This window comes from Cebidichthys violaceus, unplaced genomic scaffold (assembly GCF_023349555.1).
Source record: "Cebidichthys violaceus isolate CVI_PGR_0920_01 unplaced genomic scaffold, fCebVio1.0.p SCAF_1, whole genome shotgun sequence".
Lineage (NCBI taxonomy): Eukaryota > Metazoa > Chordata > Actinopteri > Perciformes > Stichaeidae > Cebidichthys > Cebidichthys violaceus.
Genome location: NW_027176262.1, coordinates 14,366,880 through 14,391,453, shown reverse-complemented (window position 1 = coordinate 14,391,453; position 24,574 = coordinate 14,366,880). Strand labels below are relative to the sequence as shown.

General features: G+C 39.8%; 2 protein-coding genes across 3 annotated transcripts; one reads left to right on the top strand and one right to left on the bottom strand.

The window, feature by feature from the left end:
* Positions 1 to 7,882: 7,882 nt before the first annotated feature.
* LOC137881051 (succinate receptor 1-like) lies at positions 7,883 to 10,495 on the top strand. 2 transcript variants are annotated; one of them, XM_068722802.1, is made up of 3 exons: positions 7,883 to 8,043; positions 8,892 to 8,968; positions 9,235 to 10,495. In XM_068722802.1, the coding sequence occupies exons 2-3, from the start codon at positions 8,966 to 8,968 to the stop codon at positions 10,183 to 10,185; spliced, it is 954 nt and encodes a 317-aa protein (XP_068578903.1). In that variant the 5' UTR covers positions 7,883 to 8,043; positions 8,892 to 8,965; the 3' UTR covers positions 10,186 to 10,495. The 2 variants fall into 2 exon arrangements, with proteins under 2 accessions (XP_068578903.1, XP_068578989.1); XM_068722888.1 differs by having other exon boundaries at positions 8,853 to 8,968.
* A 2,565-nt stretch (positions 10,496 to 13,060) lies between these two features.
* aadac (arylacetamide deacetylase) lies at positions 13,061 to 23,050 on the bottom strand. The gene is made up of 5 exons (XM_068712030.1): positions 22,700 to 23,050; positions 20,573 to 20,801; positions 19,976 to 20,045; positions 18,843 to 19,014; positions 13,061 to 16,327 (listed from the first exon to the last, which is right to left on the bottom strand). The coding sequence occupies exons 1-5, from the start codon at positions 22,838 to 22,840 to the stop codon at positions 15,701 to 15,703; spliced, it is 1,239 nt and encodes a 412-aa protein (XP_068568131.1). The 5' UTR covers positions 22,841 to 23,050; the 3' UTR covers positions 13,061 to 15,700.
* Positions 23,051 to 24,574: the final 1,524 nt, after the last annotated feature.

The following is a 24,574-nucleotide window of genomic DNA, read 5'->3' as shown; positions in this document are numbered from 1 at the left end:
TGAAATTCAACACACATGTCCACCTCCTCTAGATCTACAAAGAAGTCTCTCAGATCCTTAAACTCCGCCTTCTTAGATTTTCCGCAATTTTGAATTTTGTGAAAAACACATTTTTGCAAACTTCTCCTACACGCTGATTTTGATTGATACCAAATTTGCTCTGAATCATTATTGGATCTACATCATCAAAAGTTATCAAAAGCTTTTTGATATCTCTTTGCGTTTTGCAAACTCCTCCTGGGGAATTTTCCATGCGGGAAAAAAAATTCTGACTCGCGGACGCGCTGTCCGACGGTCGCGGACGTTCACGGCCGTGCGGCCGGAGTCCCCGCCGGCACCCCCGATGTGCGGAAGGATGCGAGGGCCCTGTTCATCGCTGCTCGCAGCTTTAATTATATTCGTTACTGATGAGTTCACGTTATGAGTGGATGAATTTTTTGATGAATGCGTAGCCCCCACCGGTGGGGGTGCTCGGGTGCAAGAGGTTTTAAACTCTTAGTGGTTCTAGTTCTGTGAGCACCTCCAAACACCATCTCTCCTTATTTCCTCTCTTTATTTTTTTTAAAACCGAGCAGACTGAGACAAATTCCTGTGGGTGTGTTATTTAGGAGTACTGCTGACCACATTGACAATGGCTGGCAAAGTGAGTCCTGTCCCTCGGTGCCAATACATACAAGCCAGGAAGAACACCCCACGGGGAAAATTCCTCATTCTCCACATCTGACACTGAGATATGGTATAGAGCGATATTTAGAATTTGTCAGGGGTTATTTAGATTTGATTATGTCAACTCCGCTAACTCCACTTTTCTGACGAATCTTAAGTCATCATACTACTCTTTGAATTTACAGTGAAAAACCTCAAATGTCACCAATGCATTATTTTCCTCCAAGCATCTATTGCAAACTCTTTTTTCAGGAGTGTGGAGACGGATTTCAGGGATCTCCTAGTCCCCCTGACACCTTGTGACACCAATTAGGAGGCTGTGGATATGACAAGCCATTGGTCCAAACACTGTAACTGACAACAACAAACAAAAAAACTCTCTGGCTGTGTTTCTTTGTGTCCGCTATTATAGTGGGATGGGAGGGAACAAAAAAGAGGCGAGTCAAGAGAATACAATGATGAGGAGGGGGGGAGGGAGGAAAAATCCTTACAGGAAGTTAAAAGGGAGGAAAATAAAAAAAGAGAAAGAGGAGGAACGAACAGCTGATGTCAGTGTTGCAACAGGAAGTTTTCTGTCGTCAGCCCACGCTTCACTGTCAACTGACAGAGCTGCCAATTCAGGCCTCACAGAAAAGGAGTGACAAGAGAGCTGATGTTCTGCGACGAGTACTTGAAAATCGGAGGTATACAGATTACTCTCCCCCCTTGCCGTTTAGAGCAACGTACAGTGTTTTGCAATCACCACAGAGGTTTACAAGACGCTCACTGTCTCTACTAACCTTACTAAACCATTACAATGTGTTTTACATAATATAACCTGTTTTATGGCTCCCAGGTTCCCCACAGCAGCGCTATGATGTCATCCAGTCAAGACATAGAACAGGAGGGCTATTATGTTCTTTGCGGTGTGGTAATGTTCTCATATGTAAAACCTGGTGATGCCAGTAATGAAACAAGAGGAGACTTTGAAAAGGCCCTGAAGTGTGTGTGTGTGTGTGTGTGTGTGTGTGTGTGTGTGTGTGTGTGTGTGTGTTTTTGCATTCGCTCGGAAAACAACTCCTGCAAAGAAAACGTACAAACTGCCACCTGCCGAAATGAATGGTAGCGATTCACGTGAACATTGACAAGGATGCCATTGGCCAATTGCACACAGATGTTGCAGTTCGGAGTGCACCCCTGTGTGTCACACAGCTGTCGGTTTAATGTGGGATAACAAGTTTCATAGCTTGTGAAAAAATCCACAAAGACTCATTTAAGCTACCGTTTGGCAAAATGAAACGCATGCAGCTGCTTTCGGAGTGTAAATACACACTAGCCATGCTTTATATGCAGAGCAGCATTAAAGCAGAGATTTCGTACAAGCTACACACACAAGTGTTAAGCGTCTGGATGCGTCGGCATGACATTAGTTGCTTGACTGACCCTGAGAGCTGGCTAGAGGCTGAAGTGAAAACATGGCAGGGTTACATATTAGACCCTGCTGAGGCTCGGAAGTCTTTGTTCTGCAACGTGTCCAGTGACTAGCGTAGCGATTAGCTGACGGTTAGCTGACCTGACAGTGGTTTTGAATTTATATGTCCCAGAAGACAGCAGAAGCAATCATATCAGTAACGCTGAGAAAGCCTGACACAGCACACACCACCAGCGTGTGTAAAACAAGCCTCTGGAGCTGCCGTGACTGAAAATGAAAAAGATCTACAGCAGGGCAAACACATGTAGGAAGCACAGGGTTCAAACTGAGGGGGAATGAATGTTCCACACCACCTATAGGACTAAACATAGTAGAACACGGGGGTCCTGGTTATTTAATTACATTTCCTGTCAAAAGGTTTCATCACCTTGTCAGATGGCTTGTCCCCTTGTCAGTTTTCATCAGGGCTCCAAAGTAAATCTTTGTTTTTTACAAAACAAATTTGAACTTGCCAAAGTGCCAAATTTAAAAAAGGAAAATTCTATTTATCAGCTTTAATGACCAAGTAAGAATGAACACATCCAAGGAATATGACTCCGGTATTGACGCTCTCAATGTACATGCACAGATATAGACACGCAGATTAAAATACGGACAACAAAGCTGAACAAGGTTAACATAAACATTTGACATAAACATTTGATTCCTATGTACATAAATAAAGAATATCTGTACATATCTGTATAAGAAACATTCCATAAATGTTACTTTATGCCAAAGTCTGACAACTGCTTCCTTTGTTAGAGTTGAGTTTTACTTTGTGTCTGCAGTAGTCAGTAGGAAGAGGACGGGGGACTTAATTTGACAGTGTCTCTGACACAGATGAAACAGCATGAACTTAACTGGTTCTCTCACTGAAGTAAAACTGTAAATTGGTCAAAAAAGCCAAAGCTAGCTGGGTATTTCCACAACTAATGATCATGTTTCACTGGACAGTATGTCCATGCACGTCTGAAACACGAAAACAAGGACTGTTTTGGGGCTTTTAAGGACATATTCAAACCAGTTTGCATAACCGGTCCAGGCTGCGACCCCAAGAAAGGGAAAAGCCCACAATCTCACCCCTGCTAGTTTGACTGCTGCTCAAACAAACACTGGATGAATAATTGAAAAACCCTCTGACTCAAGCCTATGATATGAGAACATATTGGAATTTGAAGTTTGGAAGAAAATAAAGGAGACAGAATTGAAAAAGATTGTGTGAGAAGGTTGAAATGATCATAAAGAGAGATAGGAGACCATGGGGGAGAGAGAACTCTAAAAAGAATGAAAAGTAAGAACTCAAAAGAGCAGAGGAGACGGGCCATGAAGAGAGCACGGATAATGCAGAGAGCTTTAGGACGTTGTGCTGCAAGTAACTCAACAACCTTAGCCCTATGCAGTGTATAGATGCAGTCTTTCACTTTCATGCCTTCATCTCATGTGATACACACTAAAACACTCATAAACCCACACTTTACATTGGCCTTGATCCAATTAACTCGCTGTCAAATGTGAACCACGTTGATAATTAGTGCAGAGTTGTAGTGATAAAGCTGTAAGTGTGTCACCTTGCAGAACTGGGACACTTTAAGCTACAGGGGCTGACGGGAACATTCACTCACAGCAGGAGACACACACTCACTCACATGTGTTAACATGACGATCTAGTTGTCTAATATAATACCCATATACTGTTGTGAGGCCCAATCATTTCATCTCCGTTTATCAGCTGAATTGATATTCGGTGTTTGTTTTTGGTCTCACATTTAGGTTGTCTGTCTGTCTGTGTTTGTGTGTGTCTGTCTGTCTGTGTTTGTGTGTGTCTATCTGTCTGTGTTTGTGTGTGTCTGTCTGTGTGTGTGTGTGTGTGTGTGTGTGTGTGTGTGTGTGCGTGTTTGTTTGTTTGCACTTGTCCGGGTACATTTGGGATTTTGCCCATCTAAGGTGGGGAGGGAGGAATGGGCACAAGTGAAACTAGCAGATACAGTCCATCATCTTTTCATTTCTTCATTTCACATGCACACACACTTAAACAAGTGATGAGTAAACTATGACACACTGTTTGGCACAGATCCACCCTCTACTAACTAGTCCATTCCAGCTTTGTCATCTATTTCACTGGTTCTCATTCTGTCTCCTTTTTGCCAACTTAATTTCCATTTAACTGGCAATGATTAGGACTTGCTCTCAATGTCTCCCATTAATCCATCAGATGAATTCCTAACGTTCAGATGTTATTTCAGTTTATTTGATCTAACTTCAAGGTTTTTATTGTACATTTCCTTTAGCTACATAACTTCACCAATGTAATTTTCCTCAAACATAAGGCAGGACACTTGTAGAGTTAAGTCCACAATCTGAGTTTTGGGCTAACACTGCCCTCTGCTGGATTATATTTGTATCACACGATGTATGTCAGGGCTGGTACATGATGTGCGTAGCTGGAATCATTTTATTATTTATAATTTATATACAGTTGCCATTAATTTCCCTTTCTGGTGGGTCCCACTTGTATGAGGATTGATATTGATACAGTTCTATGGGCTCCTTTTAAAGCCCTCTTACAACTCCATCAACACATACAGGTGGCAGGAGGTTTTTCAGTAACTGCATTCAAATTTAAATTATATGGTACATATGGGAGTTAGTTTTGTGCAGTGGTTTCCAACTTGATATTTGGGATCACTGAATATCAAGAGAGAGAAGCAGCAAAATATTTTCTGCTACACAAAGGTTTAAAGTTTTTCCTTAGTCTTTGTTTTTTCTCCTCTAAAATTGTATGAATAAAACACAGAAATGCATCCCTTTGGTTGAAGTGGTCACAAGCAGTTGACATATGAAGCTGGCGATAAGGTCCCACTGGTGTAGTGTACTCTGTACTGTGTTTTAGTCAAAGCTTGTAATTCTTTAGCAAAGCTCATACCCACACATGTACACACACACACACACACACACACACACACACACACACACACACACACATTATGACCCTTTAGTTTTAAGTCAATCCGCCTGCTGTAGTCACGCAATATATGTCTGAAATAGTGATGTGAAGAAATATGGCACTAGTGGGTGTAATAGGGTTGATGTATTAGCTAGTATCCAGACTCCCTCTGCAGGGCCAGAATTATTGAAGGTCATATGAAGTCTATCAAAAATATATGAGAGGAACATTCTTTGGTGACTGGGAGGGTGTGTCTGTTCAGCCCCTGGGCTCTGTATGGTGTTTTTCTCTTTAATACCTACAATATAGATACTGAGAACTGCTTAACTGTTAGTCTCTGTTTATCAATTTCCACTGCCTAATGGTATAAATGTGCATTTGACATATAATTCTACAAAAGACAAGAACTCTGACTTTCAAGGCTAAAGTCCACAGGCTAGCCACTTCAAATTGTTCAAACCTGAGAAACCTCCATAAGCCTCCACTTGATTTTCACAGGCTGGCCACATAAAGACAACAGTTAGTACTGAGGACTGGTCATGTGTGAAATCAAATGACAACAATCTTTTTAGCAGCACTCAGACTGATATGTGTGTGGTGTGCCACCAGATGGCACTCTCATTATATAAAATGGTAATTAAAAACACTTCTTCATTATTGGATATGCGATGAGATTATTTGTCTGACTCAATCAAAGGCATAGTCTCTTCCCTGTCCCATATTGGACAAATGTGCTGAACTCTGCTGTGAACAAAGTGAGTCAAGACAAGAGGAGGCAAACTTTATTTACAAATCACAAAGTCATTACAGAAAACAAAGAAAATGTCATTTGTGTCAAATATTAAGCCAATGTAAGGTATAATCACACACAAAAAAGTATTTTAGATCTGTGTCCTTAAATCAACTTAACCTTGAGGCAGGTCGGTAAACCTCATACATCCTGCTGTCTTGCAGTGATAGAAGACAGAGCCAGGAGAGCACTGCCTGATATTCTGAGAATTTTCCGTGGTTGATATTGGACGAACATTTATTTTGTGTAATGTGGAGGAAGGCCAACAGAGTTTTATCTTCTCTTATGTAATGATTCACAGATGATCACACATCCTTTATAAATCATACTCAAAAGATATGCTAACCCAATTCAGTGTTAAAAATAAGACTTGTGCCATTGCCCCGCTGTTGGCCTCCACTAGAACAAATCCTAGCACTACTAAAGCACAGGAATGCTGAAAGATTACTCTTGATCCCAGCATAATATAACCTAACGGACCACTGTCATCCCAGGCTGGGTTTTTTAAGGATATGTTCATTTTATTATACCGAGCTTACCGTTTCTGCAGGGCAAGGTAAAAAAATAATACAAATCTACTGTGACTTTGTCTCACATGTCTCGCAGCAGTAGATCATGTGCTTTGCAAAGGCTGACCAACACTGTAAGCTTTGTTGCCAAAATATACTGTAGGCTCCTTATCTGAAGAAACATCATCAAGATGTATTATCCAACCAGTGGAAAGGCTCCTGACATCACAGATAGAAAATGAAAGTCAACATCGTGGTATTGTTTTGTGAACTGCCTATGTGTTCCAAAGCAAAGTTATGAATTGTAGTTTTAGTTCCACATTATTAACACATATTGCATTACAAAAAGGAACATTGTACTGCATGTTTTTTTCATGATAGCCAAAATAATTGCTCTAAGCCTCCTTTCTCACGTGGAGAGAACATTTGCAGATTTCAGTCAAGAAGGGGATCAGGTTTGGGTGATACACTCCTACACTGTTGAGAGTTGAGTAACAGTTGGATGAGATTAGTTGAGAAAAGCTACACCCTCAATTGTCATTAGCACATTCATCTAATAAGCCAGTGAAGGTCTGGAAAAAGACTATGATAAAAAGGTGCACTACATGCACCATTGACTAGAGGATGTATTTCACATGGTTTGAAGAATGTTGGGCCAATTTCCAGGCTTTCTTGAAAAGTCAAAATACTGGAACATCTAGTTACTGTGTAATGAGAAAACTGTTTATCATATTTTTGTTTTTAGACTCGGGCCTGGCTCCATTTTTTCTGCATTTTTGAATATCACTCAGTACAGATATTTTCGATGCTAAGGAATAATGTCCTGTTCAATTTATTTTCTTAAGTAAAGCAGTTGATATAGATCTGGCAATACTTTTTTTTCCTAACTATATCCAAGACTTGAAAGCTTTCATTACATACAAAATGGTTTGTTGTTTAGTGCCCCATAGTTTTTAGCTGTCACAATGCAACACTTCTCCTTTCTTCGACATATAAGTTACAGTTTTATGAGAACTGACGGTTGTGACACAAAATAATGAAATCTTTGAATGGCAGATAGTCTTTTTTTAAAGGAAGCTTAATGCATTGAACTAAGAAAGAAAATGTGCCCTTGTTTTCAAAGAAGCAGTACATTTGAAAATGTCTTTCAAACCTTTGAAAGAGAAACATGCTGCAAGCACTTTGAACATCTGGTTCAGGTTCACAACACAGAAAAACTGCAACAAGTTGTTGGTTAACAACTTTGTGACTTGGCTCAGGAGGTCTGCCAGCACTGCTACCTAGAAATAAATTGCTGTATAGAGTGAATGATAATGAAACAAGTGCTGATTTGAAACTATGTCTCACATTTAATGTGAGACATCAAGTGTGAAAACGAGGGAGGAAATAAATGTGTTTGCGTCGACTGAAATAAATAAGGGGAACTTTGAAGCGCTTGTGGAAATTACAAAGAAGGCCGGAAATGATAGTCATTCATGATCTAAATTAAAAAAATGTAAGTAGACTCTGTAAGGGACATTGCATAGCTCAAAACTAAGTATTCTGCAGCCCGAAATGGCTGCTAGACAGCTAACCTAGAGAGAAAATAATGATACCGGAAAATCTCAATGCCAAAATTTTCTCTTTTTGCATTTTTTGTTTTTGCTTTGGACCAGAAGTATCCTCCAGCTCTTGGGAGATTGTAAGTATAACTTATTCATAAAGTTCGGAAAGGGATTGATTATTCTCTAAATTATCCTCCCATTCACATTTCTCCTAATGCCATTTGTAGATAAATAACACATAGGCCAACTATAAACTGCTGGCATGCCTAACTAAGCCTATATTTTGCTGTGGCAATATAAAAGGGTTTGCATCAAAGTCTGTCAGTGAAGTAAAACAATGTGATTTATGTGATGCACTCTCTTGCAATGCTACAATTACTTTGGTGGCACAGTAGAACTCAATGCGGTCTCACTGACACTTGGATGGTTGGCTGATCAGCAATTGACCCATCTGACAGATGAAGGTAGCATATTTGAATATGGATATTGTGTATGTCTTGAAAGACATATGTTTTGGGGACAAATGCAAATTTATGTTTCTACTTATTGCTGTGCCACTGCTGTTACTGTAGTTGTTAACAGTAGTTTCCAGTCTTCATTTATTAGCATCTGCACATTAAATTAAGTTTGAAATTACTGTTGAAGCAGTCGATAAGGGGTTAAAGGTCAAAAGTTCAAATGTTTTTCAGACATTTAACTAATGCATGACCGTGAGTGACTTGTTTTTATGGCATTTCGAAATGCACAATTGCAAGCTATTTATATCCACTTTAATAAATACTCCAGCTGGCGTGCCAGGCAACCAGACAGACCATGGATGTGCAGTTATTAGATAACCTATCAAGTCTTTTATGAGGTTTTGTTTGGTTAGCGTCATCTTTCCATATTTAATATGCAAATGGAACTCAAACTGCCAGTGTGTTTTTTCATCCATGTCATATTAAAGGCACCAGTACCCTCAGAACTCAGTGTTTACTGTTTCCAGTGTACAGATAGTGGCTGCAGCTGCTCATGGTTGCACTCCCTACTCACATTACCAGCAACTACTAGAACTACAGCATGGTAAGTCTGATATTAACACGATGATAATGTTGTGCTGAATGTGTTGAGCTCTGAATTTAAAATGATGTTGTTGAAAATGTTGTTGAAATGTTGTTGAAACTTTGTCGTTAAAGTTCACAGTTCATAGAATTAAGTTTCTACCATTACTCACCCATTTGTTTCCTCTTCCCTTCCTTCCATTTTTCTCCCCTCCCGTCCCCCTTTCTTGACATCGTCTCTATTTTCTCCATGTTCTGTCCTCACCTCTCCTCCCCTCTTCTCTCCAGGTGCTCAATTGTACAGAAATTGATGACGTGCTGGAGAGGTACTACCTGTCACCGTCTTATGGCATCGAGTTCTGCATTGGTTTTCCTGGCAACCTTTTGGTTATACTTGGCTACATATTTTGTTTGCCGAAGTGGCAGAGCTACAATGTTTACCTCTTCAGCCTGGCAGTCTCCGACCTTCTTTTCCTCTGCACACTGCCACGCCTCTCATACCTCTATGCCAATGACCAATCAGAGACCAGTCCTTATGCTTGTGTTATCAACCGCTACATCCTGCATGTTAATCTTTACTCATCCATCCTGTTTATGGTTTGGCTTAGCATGGACCGCTTTCTGCTCATAAGACATCCAACACAGAACCACTGCCTGCTGAGGCCACGAGCGGCCCTGATTGTTACAGGGCTGAGCTGGCTAGCAGTCAATGTGGAAGTTGCTCCAATGATATCACTGATGGTCCACGACCTTAAGAGCGGAAACTGGAGTCGCTGCAAGGATTTTGCCAGCCTCAAAGGAGACGTCAATACATTGGGTTACAGCCTGGGGCTAACCCTGACCGGTTACTTTCTCCCTCTGCTTGGACTTTGTGGTTTCTCCTACAAAATTGCACATCTGCTCCGTGTCCAGGAAAGGGCTATGCAGCGCAGGGCAACGTCGTACAAGCGGCCTCTCAGGGTTGCTGCATCGGGTGCAGTCATGTTTCTGGTTCTCTACACTCCTTACCATGTGCTCAGAAATGTCAGAATAGCATCTCAGCAGTCCTGGGCAGGGCTGCAACTGTGCACGAGGATGTACATAGAGGGCCTGTACATCATGACCCGACCGTTGGCCTTCTTGCACAGTGTTATCAACCCTGTGTTCTACTTCCTCATGGGTGACAAGTTCAGAGAGCTCCTATTCACTAAGCTCAGAGAGCTGCTCAGGAAGAGGCAGCAGCTGAGAGAATCAGCCTGACCAAATTCAACACAAGGTACCTACATATGAGACACACATCAAGCTAGTACATCCATACTCAGCTCCATCTTTACATGTATTTTGTTAAAGTTTTATGCTAAAATAAAAAATAATTTTCTGGCCAGAGCCTGTTGTTATTTTTATAGTAACACTCTGTTTAAGCATGTATGGCAGTATGTGTGTGCAGATAGGTTGCTACTTGCATCTGTATTTTTTTAAAAAGCATAATTATTTATGTTTGTAGTCGGATGAAACTGGTGGTGCATGTTTTGTATTTTGTACTTCTATTTTGGGATGTTTGTGCACTTAAATGTAATAAAACATAACCTAACTCAACAAACAGTAATTTGCTGCTGCTAATTATTTCTATAGGAAGATTAATGACACGTGATAAAATCACATATATCTGCCCGCTCCCTGCTGAGCTGAGCAAAGTGTTTATGTGTGGGGAGAGCAACTCTGTGAGAGAGTGGATACCAAATATCAGTTCTGTTTGTCATTCACATAATAATCCATTCCATGTAGTTGGCTTCATGCCTGATACTTTTGCACTTTTCAAACCGGTATTAAAAAATTCCCAGTGATAATCAACTCTGCCAACCATTGCTTCGGTGGATTTTTGCCATCATTTTTCCTGTGTAATGTGAAACTTGTTTAGCTGGTTGTCTGTGAGTTTTTCTGAGAACTTCAGCTGTTTTTTATGCACTCTATATCTTTTCTATCTGCATTTTTTTAAATGGCACATTCTACAGCTGAAACATTGAAAAAGATGTATTTGTTATCATTGACTTTGGTTTCCGTGGACTTAAGTGACCAAAACCTGCTGAGTTATGATTAAAATTTTCACTCTGAGAAGCTACTCATTGTTTTAGAGATCCAAGATTTATTGTGCAATTATTTTTTTGCTAGCATCAGGGTCTTAATAGGATAGAATAGATAAATAAAGGGTTTTATTACTGTACAGTACAGTGTGTATTGTTCATTTTATTTGTACGTTTGTATAAGAATTCATGTGTAACAGTGTCAGCCTATAGATGCTTTGAGTTCATACACACCCACAAACTCCACCACCATCATTACAGCAGTACATCATTTCCTCATTTTCCTTGTCTTCCACATTCAGGTTTGAAACACTAACTCTAATTAGAAATTGCAATAGAAATCAGAGTAATGAAAAGCTCAGTTTTTTTGTTTTTATTTTATTCTCTCATCAATTACTCAAGACCTCCATTTGAAAAATCAATGTAAGAACTTCATCTGCTGTTGAAATGTTGTCGCAGTATGGACAATACCGAGTCAGGTTCTTGTTTTGACATTTTCTTTGCAGAAAGCTCATTTAGTGTTTGTTTGGTCTGGTTTATTGAAACCTTTCAATGTATTCTATTAGCGTTCTTGTATCTGTGTCTAAAGTTGGAATCATCTGGAAGTCTCAGTTCTCATGAAAGCCTCCTTCACATTGGACAGTCAGTGACCTTTGATGCTTTCTAAGGCCCTTTATCTCCATCAAACTTCATAGGGCTTTAATGTCTAATCACACCATGCTTGATCCCTCGTTTTATTGACATTAGCATCTCTCCTGGAATGAGAAGAAGAAAAAAAGAAGCAACAGTGTTCTGTGTGTGCGTTTCAAGTTTCCTCATATAAAAGCCAGAGGAGTTGTACTGAGACGAAGTTGATGAGAAAAAGCAGCAGAAAAGTTCATCTGAGGATAATTACAAAACCTAAAGCTCTATATTACATTTTGGGAAGGTAATTCAGTGTTTCAGGTTGAACCAATTAGGGCATTACATGGCACTTGATCCGTGTACAGGTTTTTAGGTAGGTTGCTGTATTTTAAACTTGTGGTTTATTAAAGAAAGCACTTACTCTAAGCAGTGATAATGTTGTGGTGATAAAATGTATGTGAACAAAAAAGTTATTTGTCTGAGACTCAACATTAATGAAGAAAATAAATCAACCGTGACTAGCTTTGGCTTCTAATCTTTCAGTGTTTGACCTTTGAAAATGACGTGATTTATTTCCAAGTCTCAAGGTACAACAGTGTTGCACCGAACTCGAGAGAAAATCATCTTACACAATGTGCGTATTTGCATTAGTATGAGCATGCTTACTCATGCTTACTCTCACATTCCTGTGTGTGAACAGAGTATGCATTTGTACACTTTCTATACTGTATGTTGGTATAATCCAAGCAAAAGCACTATGCATTATTAACAGTTTCAAGGAATCATCTGCCATAATCCATTTCACGTTACTGTTATTAGCCCTCATGTACGCACATCTGCACACAAGACCAGCATACAGAAGAATAAGAACAGCATAGTGTAGCGCATAAACAGTCCACTCTATCCCTCAGAGGCATGGAGTTTTGTTTAAGGTGTACTGATGAATGAGGTTGACCTATTTGAATCATCCTTTTGCACGTAATTCTTTCTTTTTTTCACACTCATGCATCATCCTCTTTGCTATCAAGAGAACAAAAAAACATGTTTTTTTCCAACCTCTTGGATAGAACGTGGGTAGGTGTGATTAGTGGTAGATTTGTGGATTTGTGCAGTATGTTTGCAGATCAACTGTACACTCCCCCTCAGCTATATGAATACCCAACTGATGCGTCCTGGACTGCTTCACCTAAGTTGTACCAAGTGGATTTGGTGTATCTGAGTCAGTCTACACAGAATATAGCATATCATCCTCTTTACTTTCACTATGTATAATATATCTGTCAACATCATGTAGGATGACAAAACATTTCCGTTTCTCCTATTCTTATACAACATGTTTTGCTCTCTTTATGCTACATGTGATTATACACACACACACACACACACACACACACACACACAAGTGAGCAGTAGTTAGAGGTCAAGTCAATTTATTGACAGATAACATTAAAATTAAAAATTATGCAAATCATAAATTCATCAAGAGGAAATCCAAACCAAAAATCCATATTTACAGTTGAGAATGTAGCAATGCTTCTGCAAATGAGCAAAGTTTCTCTGATAACTTAAGTTATAACATACTTTGTTAAAAAGTTACATATGAAAATGGTCATTTTCAGGTGTTTCGTATCAGCTGTGACTCTTTTTGAACAGTAAAGCTTAAAGAACAGTGAGCAATTAAATAGCATTCATTCAAAGGATTATTTCTTGGTAACCTTTGCCTTCCTGTTATCATTTAAATAGCCATCCCATGTGCTGAGAAGTCACCCACAGGCAGTAAGATAAAAAGGAGAGACAAGTGAATGGTTTCAAGCTAAATGTTACACATTTCATCATAAAACCAGCACATGGTCTTACTCTGGCAACTTACTTGAACTAAGCAGCCTTTGTGGGATTGCCGACACACATTACACAAAGGCATATATATTAGGAGCTATTGTAGCTTATTTATTTTTAATTTGAAGAACGGGCATCACTAAATAGAATTTTAAAAAAGAAACCGAACAGAATGACAGTTCTATCCGGACCTGTCACAGTTTCTGATAAAATAATGAGAATAAACAATAATCTTCACAGAGCATTGTTTTTTCCCCCAACGGTCACAGCTATAGACCGCAGGCGCAGCTAATCCAATTAATACGGCAATAGCTTCACTCAATTGAGCCAATCAAGTCAACCTACTAGAAATGATAGGGAAATGCATGTTGTTGAATTATTTGATAGATGTAAGGGTAAGCTACAGAATGCAATTCGGACATTATGAGGTTAGGATCTTTGCTGGACCTCTTTCAATTTTAATTAAATACCCCTGATGTAGAAGGTCAAATTTACTAAATGCAAGGCTGTTTACAGTTCTGTCCATCTGCTGGCTCGAAGGCCCTCTGCAAGCAGGAACATCTCCACAGGCTGAGAGGACATCCAGCCGACCTGAGAAGCAAGAACCTAAAGAAGTGCCTTCCTTCACCTGTTTCTAAAATACCACAAATATGATTGACAACTTTGAATCCTGCATGCCAGATCTCTCCCTCGTGGCTCTGCCAGTTCCGCCTCTTCTCTGGTATTGTGTTTCTGACCTGTCGACTTTGGCAATCCCGTGCCGTCTAATGTTCCATGCAGCTCCGACCTGTGATGTCATGTTCCTAGGCCAAATCAATTTAAATCAAAGAATAAAATAATCTTAGATAAAAATATCTTAGAACTAAGGATCTAAATTAAATTAAAATTAGAACTAATATAAAGGTGCTTTACAATCTTCGCTGGTGCTTCATAAACTCTGAACTGCTCAACGGTGCATGCATGTTTTGATAAACAAAACAAAATTTAAGGAATAAACATCAAACGGATTTAATCAATAGACATCAATGATAGGAGTCACTGATTCTACCTGGTCACATCCTTTTTATTTAGTTGTGGTTCATCGTTATTCATTGTACTGTTCATCATTTTCTTTATTCATTTTATTTGTTAAATAGTTTAGTATGTAGTTAGTCCATACATTTACTTTGTAAAGAACTTGATCATTTGATTTGTGTGTATATGAAATAATAGGTCTCTCTATACTTTGAGAAGAACTCCGTAGCAACCCTGAAATTAAGATTTATTTGATTAATTAACATTTTACTTAGCGTTACACATCCTGTTATTAATGAATTATTATTTATAAAATGTGCTACCAGCAACAACGCTACACCCTGATGAGCAGCCATTACAAAAAGACTTGAAATCATGTATGTGGTAATTAAACTAGATGTAATTAGCTGTTGTACTGATGAAGATAACATTTACTCTTCAATCTAAATATTTTATCATACCAACAAGCACCTCCCTGTGTACCACATTTGTTTGGGTTGCACAACTAAGGGCTTGTTCTTTCCTTGTGGAAAACAGTGTTGCTGTATTTAAACACGTCACTTGCCAATCATTAATGCAATGTCAGGAACCATCAGGAGTTATGTTTTTGCAAACACATCTAAACAATCTTAGGTTTCAGTATCAGCTGCACTCAATGTTAACTTTGGCTTAATCATGTTTTCCTTTTGTGAAAATCCTTTCCTCCTTTGCCAAGACTTACTCTGGATTTTTAAAACCCCAAATGGGATAGCTCCAATTTCTCTTGTGGCACACATTGCTAATTTACAGTATAGTGACTGACGCAATAGTAAAATAAGATCAGGAAGAAGGTTTTGTGATGGGAAACAAGAATAAACAGCACCACAAAAGGCAAGTTAGCCAGCTAAAAAAAACTGGGTAGTATTGTATTTGGTGGACAATGAACACAATACTGTACTACAATCAAGTACAATACTTGAGTAATGGTGTCATATGTCTTGTGTTCTACTCACACCACCTTATGTGAACAAATCAGCACTATTCTTTTCAAAACCCTACTGGTATCTAATGTGGTCCATGAGTGGAAAAACAGTTGATTATTTCTCAATATATTTAAAGAAAAGTAGCATGTCCAAAGAAAAACAAAACTTGAACACTAGATGTGAAACAAATGCACCTAACCAAACACTGGTGCATTGTGTGGAAAAGTTGGAATGAATATTGATAGTCAAGAGGCTTTTTTACAAGTTTTCCTCCAGCCATTTGATATAGTTGTTTGTCATGCGACGTGCGATCAGGAAGTCAGTCGGCCACACAGTGAACATCAACCCTCCATGAAATCCTGTGTCATAGTGTTCATGCGTCACCTCAACACCAGCAGAACGGAGCCGTGTGACATACATGATCCCATCATCTCGGAGAACATCATACTCACATGTCAGGATGTAGGCCTTGGGCAGAGAGCGTAAAGCAGAGTCTGGAACCAGCAGGGGTGATGCCCTTGGGTCGGCAAAAGATTGAGATGGTCCATCCATCCCAACTCCCTCTCCTCCGGCTCCCTGCACTACAGCAGGAGCACTATAGTTGTATTTTCTATGATATACTTCTGGCAGAAAGGTGCTCCAGTTGACAAACTTCAGCAGGCTGGAAGACTCAGGGTTGTTGTGAGTGTTGGCCATCATGGCTCTGAAAAGGGCCTTGTCGCTGGTGAAGTACTCACTCCAGAAACGCACCATGAGGGTGCGGGGCAGAATGGGCATGTCCTGATTCTGCTGATAGGAAGGCGTGTTGAGATCCAGAGCCTGCAGTACGGGGTAGATGAGTGCTTGGGCCTTCAACTGAACCTGCTGTCCAGCCTCTTTTTGTAACTGTGAAGAGAGACAGTGAAATATTGGCATCTATATGAAGAAAATGCCATTGATTATTTCTCAATCCAATTAAATGTGCTGAAAGTTTTGAGAAATGAAACAGCATCCTCTGATCACATGTACTAGTCATGGTTGTTTACAGGAAGAATTGCATCACCAGCAGTGTTCTGTATACATTTTGTCTCTTCACTGAGCTGTTGAGAATTCTTGACTCATGGATGTAGTACGAGAACTGGATTGGTCCAATGGAGCTGGCCTCTAAAACATAAGTTGGTCAACCAGCCCATACTGTATGCCAAAATAACATTGTAAGCAAAATAAAAAGTAAAACAAAAGAATATGAGTAGGAAAGTGCTGCAATAGAACAAAATGTGTTAATATGAGAGCAATTGAACCTGTTTTTAATGGAATACTGCCCTTCCACTACCACATTAAAACAGAATCTAATCTATCCATGCACTAGTAGTCGAATGCATCATGCTCGGCTATACCAGAAGCTGCAGGAAAGTAAGCACCGTGTCAACAAGCGTTTTTCTAGTCTATGAGAATGACCCCTACTGCTCACTTGAATTATTACCTCACTAAACATTGTAAACAGTGTATGGTCTCAATCGTTAGTTTCAAGTCTTCTTCAATACAGATTGATGTTCATTTAAAATGGCAAACTCAAAGCTTCAAAACGTCAGTCAACAAACCAATGGGTGACGTCAGGGTGAACTGCATGTCCACTTCTTAAATACAGTTGATGGGTGAATCATGGGATCACCCTAATAACAGTGTGAACCAGGGAGTGCACTGGGCTTTTGCCTAGAAGCAAACAGATCCCTATCTACCAGCCAGATGTCTGACTCATGAATACAATGCTGTTGCCAAACGTCTACCAATAGGGTGCCCAAGGACATGATGTCTGCTCCAAAATCTTGTAGGCCTAGGAAGTGAAGAACTAAAAGGGATAAGCTACTCTCCATGGTGCAACACCATAAGTTCTCCATGCAGATCCTCCATAGGACATTGAGGAGATTGAGGTTGTCGAGGTAGAATAAAGCTAAAATTATGCTTCTGTGGACATACACGAAAACATCTTTACAAAGCTTTTTGATCCGACATCCTGTTGGGAAGTTATCTTTTTCTTTCAGAGTTTGGGCGTACATTTCAGCATAGTACTGCCACAACTGATCTTGTCACTGTCCCATCCATAAATGTTAATACATTGAAATTATTTTAGAATGTAGTGGTTTGTTTACACTGTTACTGCGGTGAAATAGTTTTTTTCCCTTATAATTTTATGTGTTTTTTACATTTTGATTTCCCAAACGGGACACTGCATCCTAGTCGCTACCCATGAATGTTTGATTATGTGCAGCTTTAGACCCTCATTCCCCAGCGCTGCAATAGTTCTAGAGTTGCGTGCACACATATTGGATACATGAGTACCTTTAGTAGTCTAAAGCAAGTCCTTGAAAAGCAAAACAATGGGTAAATGTATCTGGGAACATGAACATGAAAGTAAACATGGTGACTAACCAATTTTCCAGCTTGACCAATTTTTGGGGTTTATCAGCCTCTAATGCATGCAAAATGGTATGGGTAGTGCAGGTGTTCAACCAGCATAGGTATAGGATGGCTCTCACATTTCTGAGGTTCAAGGGGATACCTTTCTCCCTGTTCCTTGCCTCTTGAACCATGTCACTCCTGTGCCCCATTATAATTATCTGTGGTAGCTGAAATAATGATCTGGCTCAGTGCATACATGCAAACTACAGTGTGCATGTATGCAAAGTCATTGCGATACAAGTACTGCTTTGAGCTCAACTTTATTGTCACTATACTTGCATACAACAAAGCATAGTCTTGTCATTCCAAGTTTTTGTACTGTGTGTGAAACTGTACTAAAGCTAGAGGATAGTTTTAGAGAATTCACAATAACCTAAACCTAAATCACTATTACGAAAGTAAATTTCAAAAGAGATTAACTTAAGAGAGCTAAACTCCTCACCTTGTTTGTTGACGTATTCTTTGAGCATTCATTGTATCTGCTCAGGTGCCCAAAAAATGTACAGTTCATTTTCTTTCATGTGCCACCATTGCATGAGTAGCCCGATCATTTTTTACTAAGTTTTTATTTTTTTCTCCGACTGTAATTTAAAATGGCCAGTTCCCTAAAGTAATTGATGTGATTAAGAGTTGCCTGAATGTAAATGTTGTGGCATTCATACAGTACAAATATTTTTGAAAGTGTACTACTTTCAAAAAGAGAAATCAGCTTAAAATGAATATAATTACCTGCTGAATAGTTGAAACAAAGACATACATGATAGGCTGTGAAATAGTTGGTCACTACTGGTCACATCCCAGCGAAGAGCACATGTTCTTTTCTTCAGGGTAATGCAACACTATTTATTATAAACTGGCTCATTAACATTGCCTCATGACACCTCTTCATACAGTTCTTTCTGGTTCCACATGTGAAATAGCAATATAGAGCTGCCACTATAAAGAAAAACAGATTCAGTACCTGCTGAGAGACAGCAGCTGCCAGGTTCCCTCCAGCACTATCCCCAGACACAGCAATGCGTCCTGGGTCCACAGAGTACTTGGCCAGCACCCCCTTCTGGAGGAAGTGTTTGACCACATGGTATACGTCCTCGTATGGGACAGGGAAGTGGTGAGCGGGGGCAAGTCTGTACCTGGAAAAGCAGAAAGGTGCCGATTAAAGCAGAAGCATAAATAAACATGAGCTTTGAAGGCCATGTGCACAGACAACATTTTGAGCCATGGAAAATAAACTTTGAGACATTTTAAGGGGATAACCACATCACCAGATTAAGGGCCAGATTTTTTTTTTTTTTTTTTTTTTTATAAATAGTTTGTTACCACATTCACAAGCAGTTGTTTTCAAGATCGGCTTTCTCATTACAGTCCATACAAAATAATGCATAACTGATGTGTTCCAACAACTGCAAACTGCACCTACGTTCGTGAAATAAGGTCCATTACATACATGCTTAAATGTTCTGAATTGTTTTGTGTTTCAATCTAAAAGCCAAATGTGACACATGGCTGACTTTGAGATTGTGAAATGCTGGAATTACTCATCCAACCATCAACAAATTACAGACAGGAATTTGGATGAAGAAGAAAAGGCAAAACCCCCACATACCAATACACCGCTTCACTCTACCCCCCACTGTCAAATATGCTGTGTCAACAAACACAACTATGTTATACACAAGTTTCACTTGACGAATGCGTACTGAACTTTCAACCTTTCAACTGTTGATTGCTAAAAATGAATAGTGAGTAGTGAATTTGAGGATGGACAGGGAGTATTGGCCAAAGAAAGTTACAGTACTGAGAGGCAGAGTTAGAGCCGGACGTGCCAAAGAAAAAGAGTGTGTGTAGCTGTGACAGGGAAAGGCCTGGCGAGACCCAAATGAAAACCTGTTAGCTTCACTCTACTGCATCCTCACTTCCATCTAGCCTGTGACTAATGAGGGAGGACAGGCTCATACGGCAACAGAAAATTGAGTGGCTGAGAGAAAGAGTTTGGGGAAAAGTATGAACTATGAATAATGCAAATGAAACAGCAGTTTGTGCACTACATTACAGTAGCTGCATGTAACTGGCCATCAAATATGAAATACTTACTCTACAGACAGAACCACTGCATCTAGCTCGGTGACCATTTTTCTGGCCAGGAGATCATATGGACTCATCCCTACATAGACAGAAAACATATATCAGAACAGAGATTTTAAAGCATTAAAGCAACACAAACCATCATAGTCATTGACATCCATTCATTCCTGAAATCACACATCACCTTACATGAAGGTTACATTGCAGTAACAGTGATGAATCTGCTTCGTGGCAAGATCCGTGTAACTGTAATTGTTACAGCCGTTCAACAGATTGCAACAACAGCATGAGATGCGTCTAACGGCATGCACACTCATGTATTTACGTTTTGAATTAGCAAGGGTAACCACCCTCTGAGGTTCCCACCGCTCCAGCAGACGGTGTGTTATTTCCTCAGGAAACTTGGAAAGCTTTGTGCCTTGTGTACTTTGTTCATAATTTACAATCATAATAGCTGTCACAGGGAGTCTATGTAAATCTGTAAAGTAATGTGTAACACGAGAATATGTATTACCCATTCACCCATCCATCCATCTATCTATCCATCTTCCCTCCAATCATAATTCTGTGTGATGAAGGAGCAGAGAGGCCAGCCTATCAACTTACGGGAACTACCCAGACACCATCCTCCACCGTGCAGGTATATGACAGCTCTCCTGAGCTCAGCGTCACCACCTCTCTGCTTTGGCTGGTACAGCACCACCTCCACTCCATCAAATTTCTCCTCTTTCACCATGACATGTTCGTCAGACACAGGCACTACCTTTTCAGCCAGAGTGATGAAGTACATAACCCCCATGTAGTCCTTCAGCCCCAGTAATTCACTGAGGTCTGCCTGGAAATTGAAGCGTGGGATACAGAGACAGACACATTACAGAACTGATCATTGTTCATCAAACCCAAGCCATTAGTGTTGCGTCTGACACTTAGAATAAAGCTATTTGCAGGCAATTTATCCAAAGCAAACAATCAACTTGACGAAAGCTCATAATTTTCAAAGCATAAAGGGTAAAGATGCTAAACTATGTGGCCATATTACAGGGGGGGAGAGGGAGACTATAGTCACGTGAATGTTGCTTGGTAAAATGCCAAAAGCCCTCTACAGTTATTTGTTTTGAAAAGTCAAAACTACATAATAAGTTTTAAAAGCATGACTCATAATACTCCATTACGTCTGATGAGGCAGTTACTCAGTGGCTGGCATAAGACTAATCAGCTGATGCTCTTCTACTGTTACCACAACACACTCAAAGAGCCATCAACTGCAAGCTCTACATACAGAGACGCACACATATCAGTCGAGAGAAGCATTCTCTCTCTCTTTGTCACAGGTCATTTGCAGTGAAAATAAATAATAAAACAAGTTTTAATGAAATCTTAAAATGTAAAATATGTATTTTTAATAAATAAAATAAGTTTCAACCTCTAAATGCCAGTTTGTGATCAATGCCATTGTTGTTTTTCATGAAAAAAAACAACAATACAAAATTGTGATTACTTACTGTAACTGCCAACTGCCTTTTCACAGTCTGGGCTATGTAAATGATTAGCAACAACATTGATTTTGATGCATTGCATCAAACACTGCAGTGCTCTATAATACAGCAGCAATAACCCTAGTGGAAATCAGGAAAATAGTATGTGTTTGCTCCATAGGGCAAACATAAGAAAATGACTCAATCTGTTAAAAAAAAAAAAAAAAAAAAAAAAAAAAAAAAAAAATCACACTATTTTGAAGCCAGGGCTCAAGAGTGAAACCCTGCTATAGTAGCATGCATGATGTTATGCTTGTATGGCATGGGATCAAAACATTGTGATTATAATGGGTTTCAATGGGGACATTCTTGCCCTTACGGGTCTGAGTGTCTGTACTTTAGCCAAACTTTTTTATGATGGCTTGATTAGAGAAACTTAGGGTGAACTTCCAACATTCAGAAAGAAAAAAAAAAACTCACACCCTTGTCAAGATGTGTGCCGTATGCATTAATACAGTCAGAATGATCGACTAAATTAAAAAAACCAAAATGTCCTAGTGATGCATACGAGTTAAATTAATGGAAGGGTTCCTGGTCCAGGGGCATAAATGTGGCTATATAATTCAACAATGCAGGCTCAAATGACATTGTTGACTGTGATGCATTATAATAATTAAAAAATAGAATTTACCTAATAAAATACTGTTATACAAATAACAATGTCCTGTTTTAAGAGAGGCAGTTTCCCGCATTTGCTTTCTAGTTGTTTAACTGACCATATGATGCTTTTAAGAGTGCCAAAGGTGTGACAAAACAAAGCCACGGCTCATATTTACAGTAATGTTGCACCCATGTTTTAATACTTCATTATGTAGTATTCTAAACGTATAGAGTCATATGGGCCACAGTAAACCGCAGGCGTCTAACGGTCATAAACAGAGTGTAGTTTACTTAGTAGGTCTATTATTAGAACAGGTGAGCAGGACTATACAACACATGGATTAGCATCTGATATAATCTGGTGTAACAAGCATTTATATCCACATCAGCAAAATACAATAAACGTTTAACCTGTCACCTTACTTACAGAGAGAACAAACAAAACCAAGACAATTTGCTTTTGAAATAAGAAAAAAGGGTACATTCACCCACAGTACAAGATAGCCCGTTCTAGGGATTTATGTCCAAAGTAATTACCAGAAGGCTACCAGCACACCTAATGTAAAGATAGCCTGCAAGAATATTTTTTTTTCCTTACCAGGTGGCTGAGACTTCTGAAGAAAGAGTTGGTCAGCATTAGTTTCCATCTCTCCTCTATCTCCTCAGGAATGGGCTCATAAATATAATAAGCGGTAAAAGAGCAGAGAGCGACGATTACAATTATGCTTCCAAACCTCATTTTACAACGTGCGTCCCCAGCAACTGACTGCAGGGAGCAAACACAAACAGGCTGTTAGCTGCGCTTCTTAGTCACTCCGGTGCGCGACAAAGCTTACGCTCGGAATTAATTTTGGATCCTGACCAGCTAAATATGACAGCACGTGTTTTGTGTCATTTGATGGATATCGGCGTGCATGTTCGGGGCTTTTCTTCGCTGCTCGTGCGCGTTCCGTAATGCACTTCCGTCTCGTGGAGCCGGAGAATTAAATTAAGTGTCAGTGATATGGAGACAGGAGCGCGCCCCCGGTGTACGCACGAGGCAAAACCGTCCCACCGTGGCCCACACCGCAAATTCCTCAGGTGCCTCCTTACCGTGTAGGTAGCTTGCAGCTTACACGGGACGCGCTGCTAAACTTTAAAACTACCAAGATGCAACTTAATTGTCATAGTTTGCAAAGCAACAGTTGCTTGTGCATCCAAACTTTGCTTCACATCCCGATGTTTCCACCGAACATACATTTAAACTGTGATTTTCTTATGGGGATGACTACAGATTTCTGCAGATGACGCAAAAGTGTGCTCAACGAGATAGCCGTCTTGTGCTGATCTGCCTGTGGTTCTCTGATATAAATTGTGTACTGTAGGCTGTGGCTATATCCAAGTCTCCACGAGAGAAACCTATATCACGCAGGAGAAAGAAGTGGCTGTGGTGCAGACAGCTAAACAGTTATGGTTGCAAGGCAGCCTAAGCTATATTGGTGACAGAGCCAGATACGATGTCTCGTTTCCTGGCAGGACTGATCTGTCATTGCAATATGACTCTCTCATGCACTAACTTTTTAAAAGGACCCTGCAGGAGGAACTGATTTAAGGCTGCAGGAGCTTGACAAAGACGGTGTAAGTTCAGGGGAGTTTTTTTCCCTCCAAGTACGGGATTTAATTTTAATTGTTTGCTACACATATCTTCATGCATGAAGTACAACAGTCATGACGACACAACATTTTTGTGGGAAACCCAGAGACAGGTCCACACAAGTCTTATTTCTAGTAGAATTCATTCTCACATGGGTGGCTTAGACCAGTACTGACAAACCACATCCATACCAGTTTACAAAAACAGAAAAGCGTGTTAGAACAACTGTACACACATGCAGTGCTTTCATAGATGACATCAATGTATTCGCAGAGATTAACTCTGACGCACACTGCGAAACTTTCCCTCAGCGTCTATTCATATTGTCAAATAGAATAAAGGACAATGATAAGTTAATTCTCTTAAAGCAGAGGGGTTAAAGTATCTAAAGTAAACTCCAGGCACTCGTGTTTTTAGATGAAGAAATAATGCAGAGATCAAAAGCCTTGGTCATGGCAAGGGTTCTGTTTGTGCTACTTTCTCTAGTTTAAAAGTGAGTTTGTTTAACATGGTACATTTGTCTGCAGGGAACTTTCTCAGAAACCTAAACCACATGCCTCCACGTGACTTTGTGTTAACCTCTGTGTTATGATCATATCCAACTGTCTCACAGTCAAGCTGGAATTTGTAATTGGCTGGTGTTTAGGAGCAGGCAAGTGTCTCCTCCTATCAGCCATCAAACTCTATTAAGATGCAATCTGCAGGATCCAGGGTGTGACAGAGGCTTGGTGAATGCCTCTGAGAGACGGATCACTGCTGAGCAGTAGAATACTAAATCTCTTCTCTGAATACAAAATTACACTTCAGACACTCCGGGATTCTCCCTGGAATTCCATCCCT

Bases quoted from the DNA above. Each gene is read 5' to 3' on its own strand.
- aadac (XM_068712030.1), bottom strand. From the start codon at position 22,840: ATGAGGTTTGGAAGCATAATTGTAATCGTCGCTCTCTGCTCTTTTACC. The intron at 20,802-22,699 runs GTAAGGAAAAAA...TTCAATTTCCAG, and splicing joins TCAGAAGTCTCAGCCACCTG to GCAGACCTCAGTGAATTACT. The intron at 16,328-18,842 runs GTACTGAATCTG...CTCTCTTCACAG, and splicing joins CAGCTGCTGTCTCTCAGCAG to TTACAAAAAGAGGCTGGACA.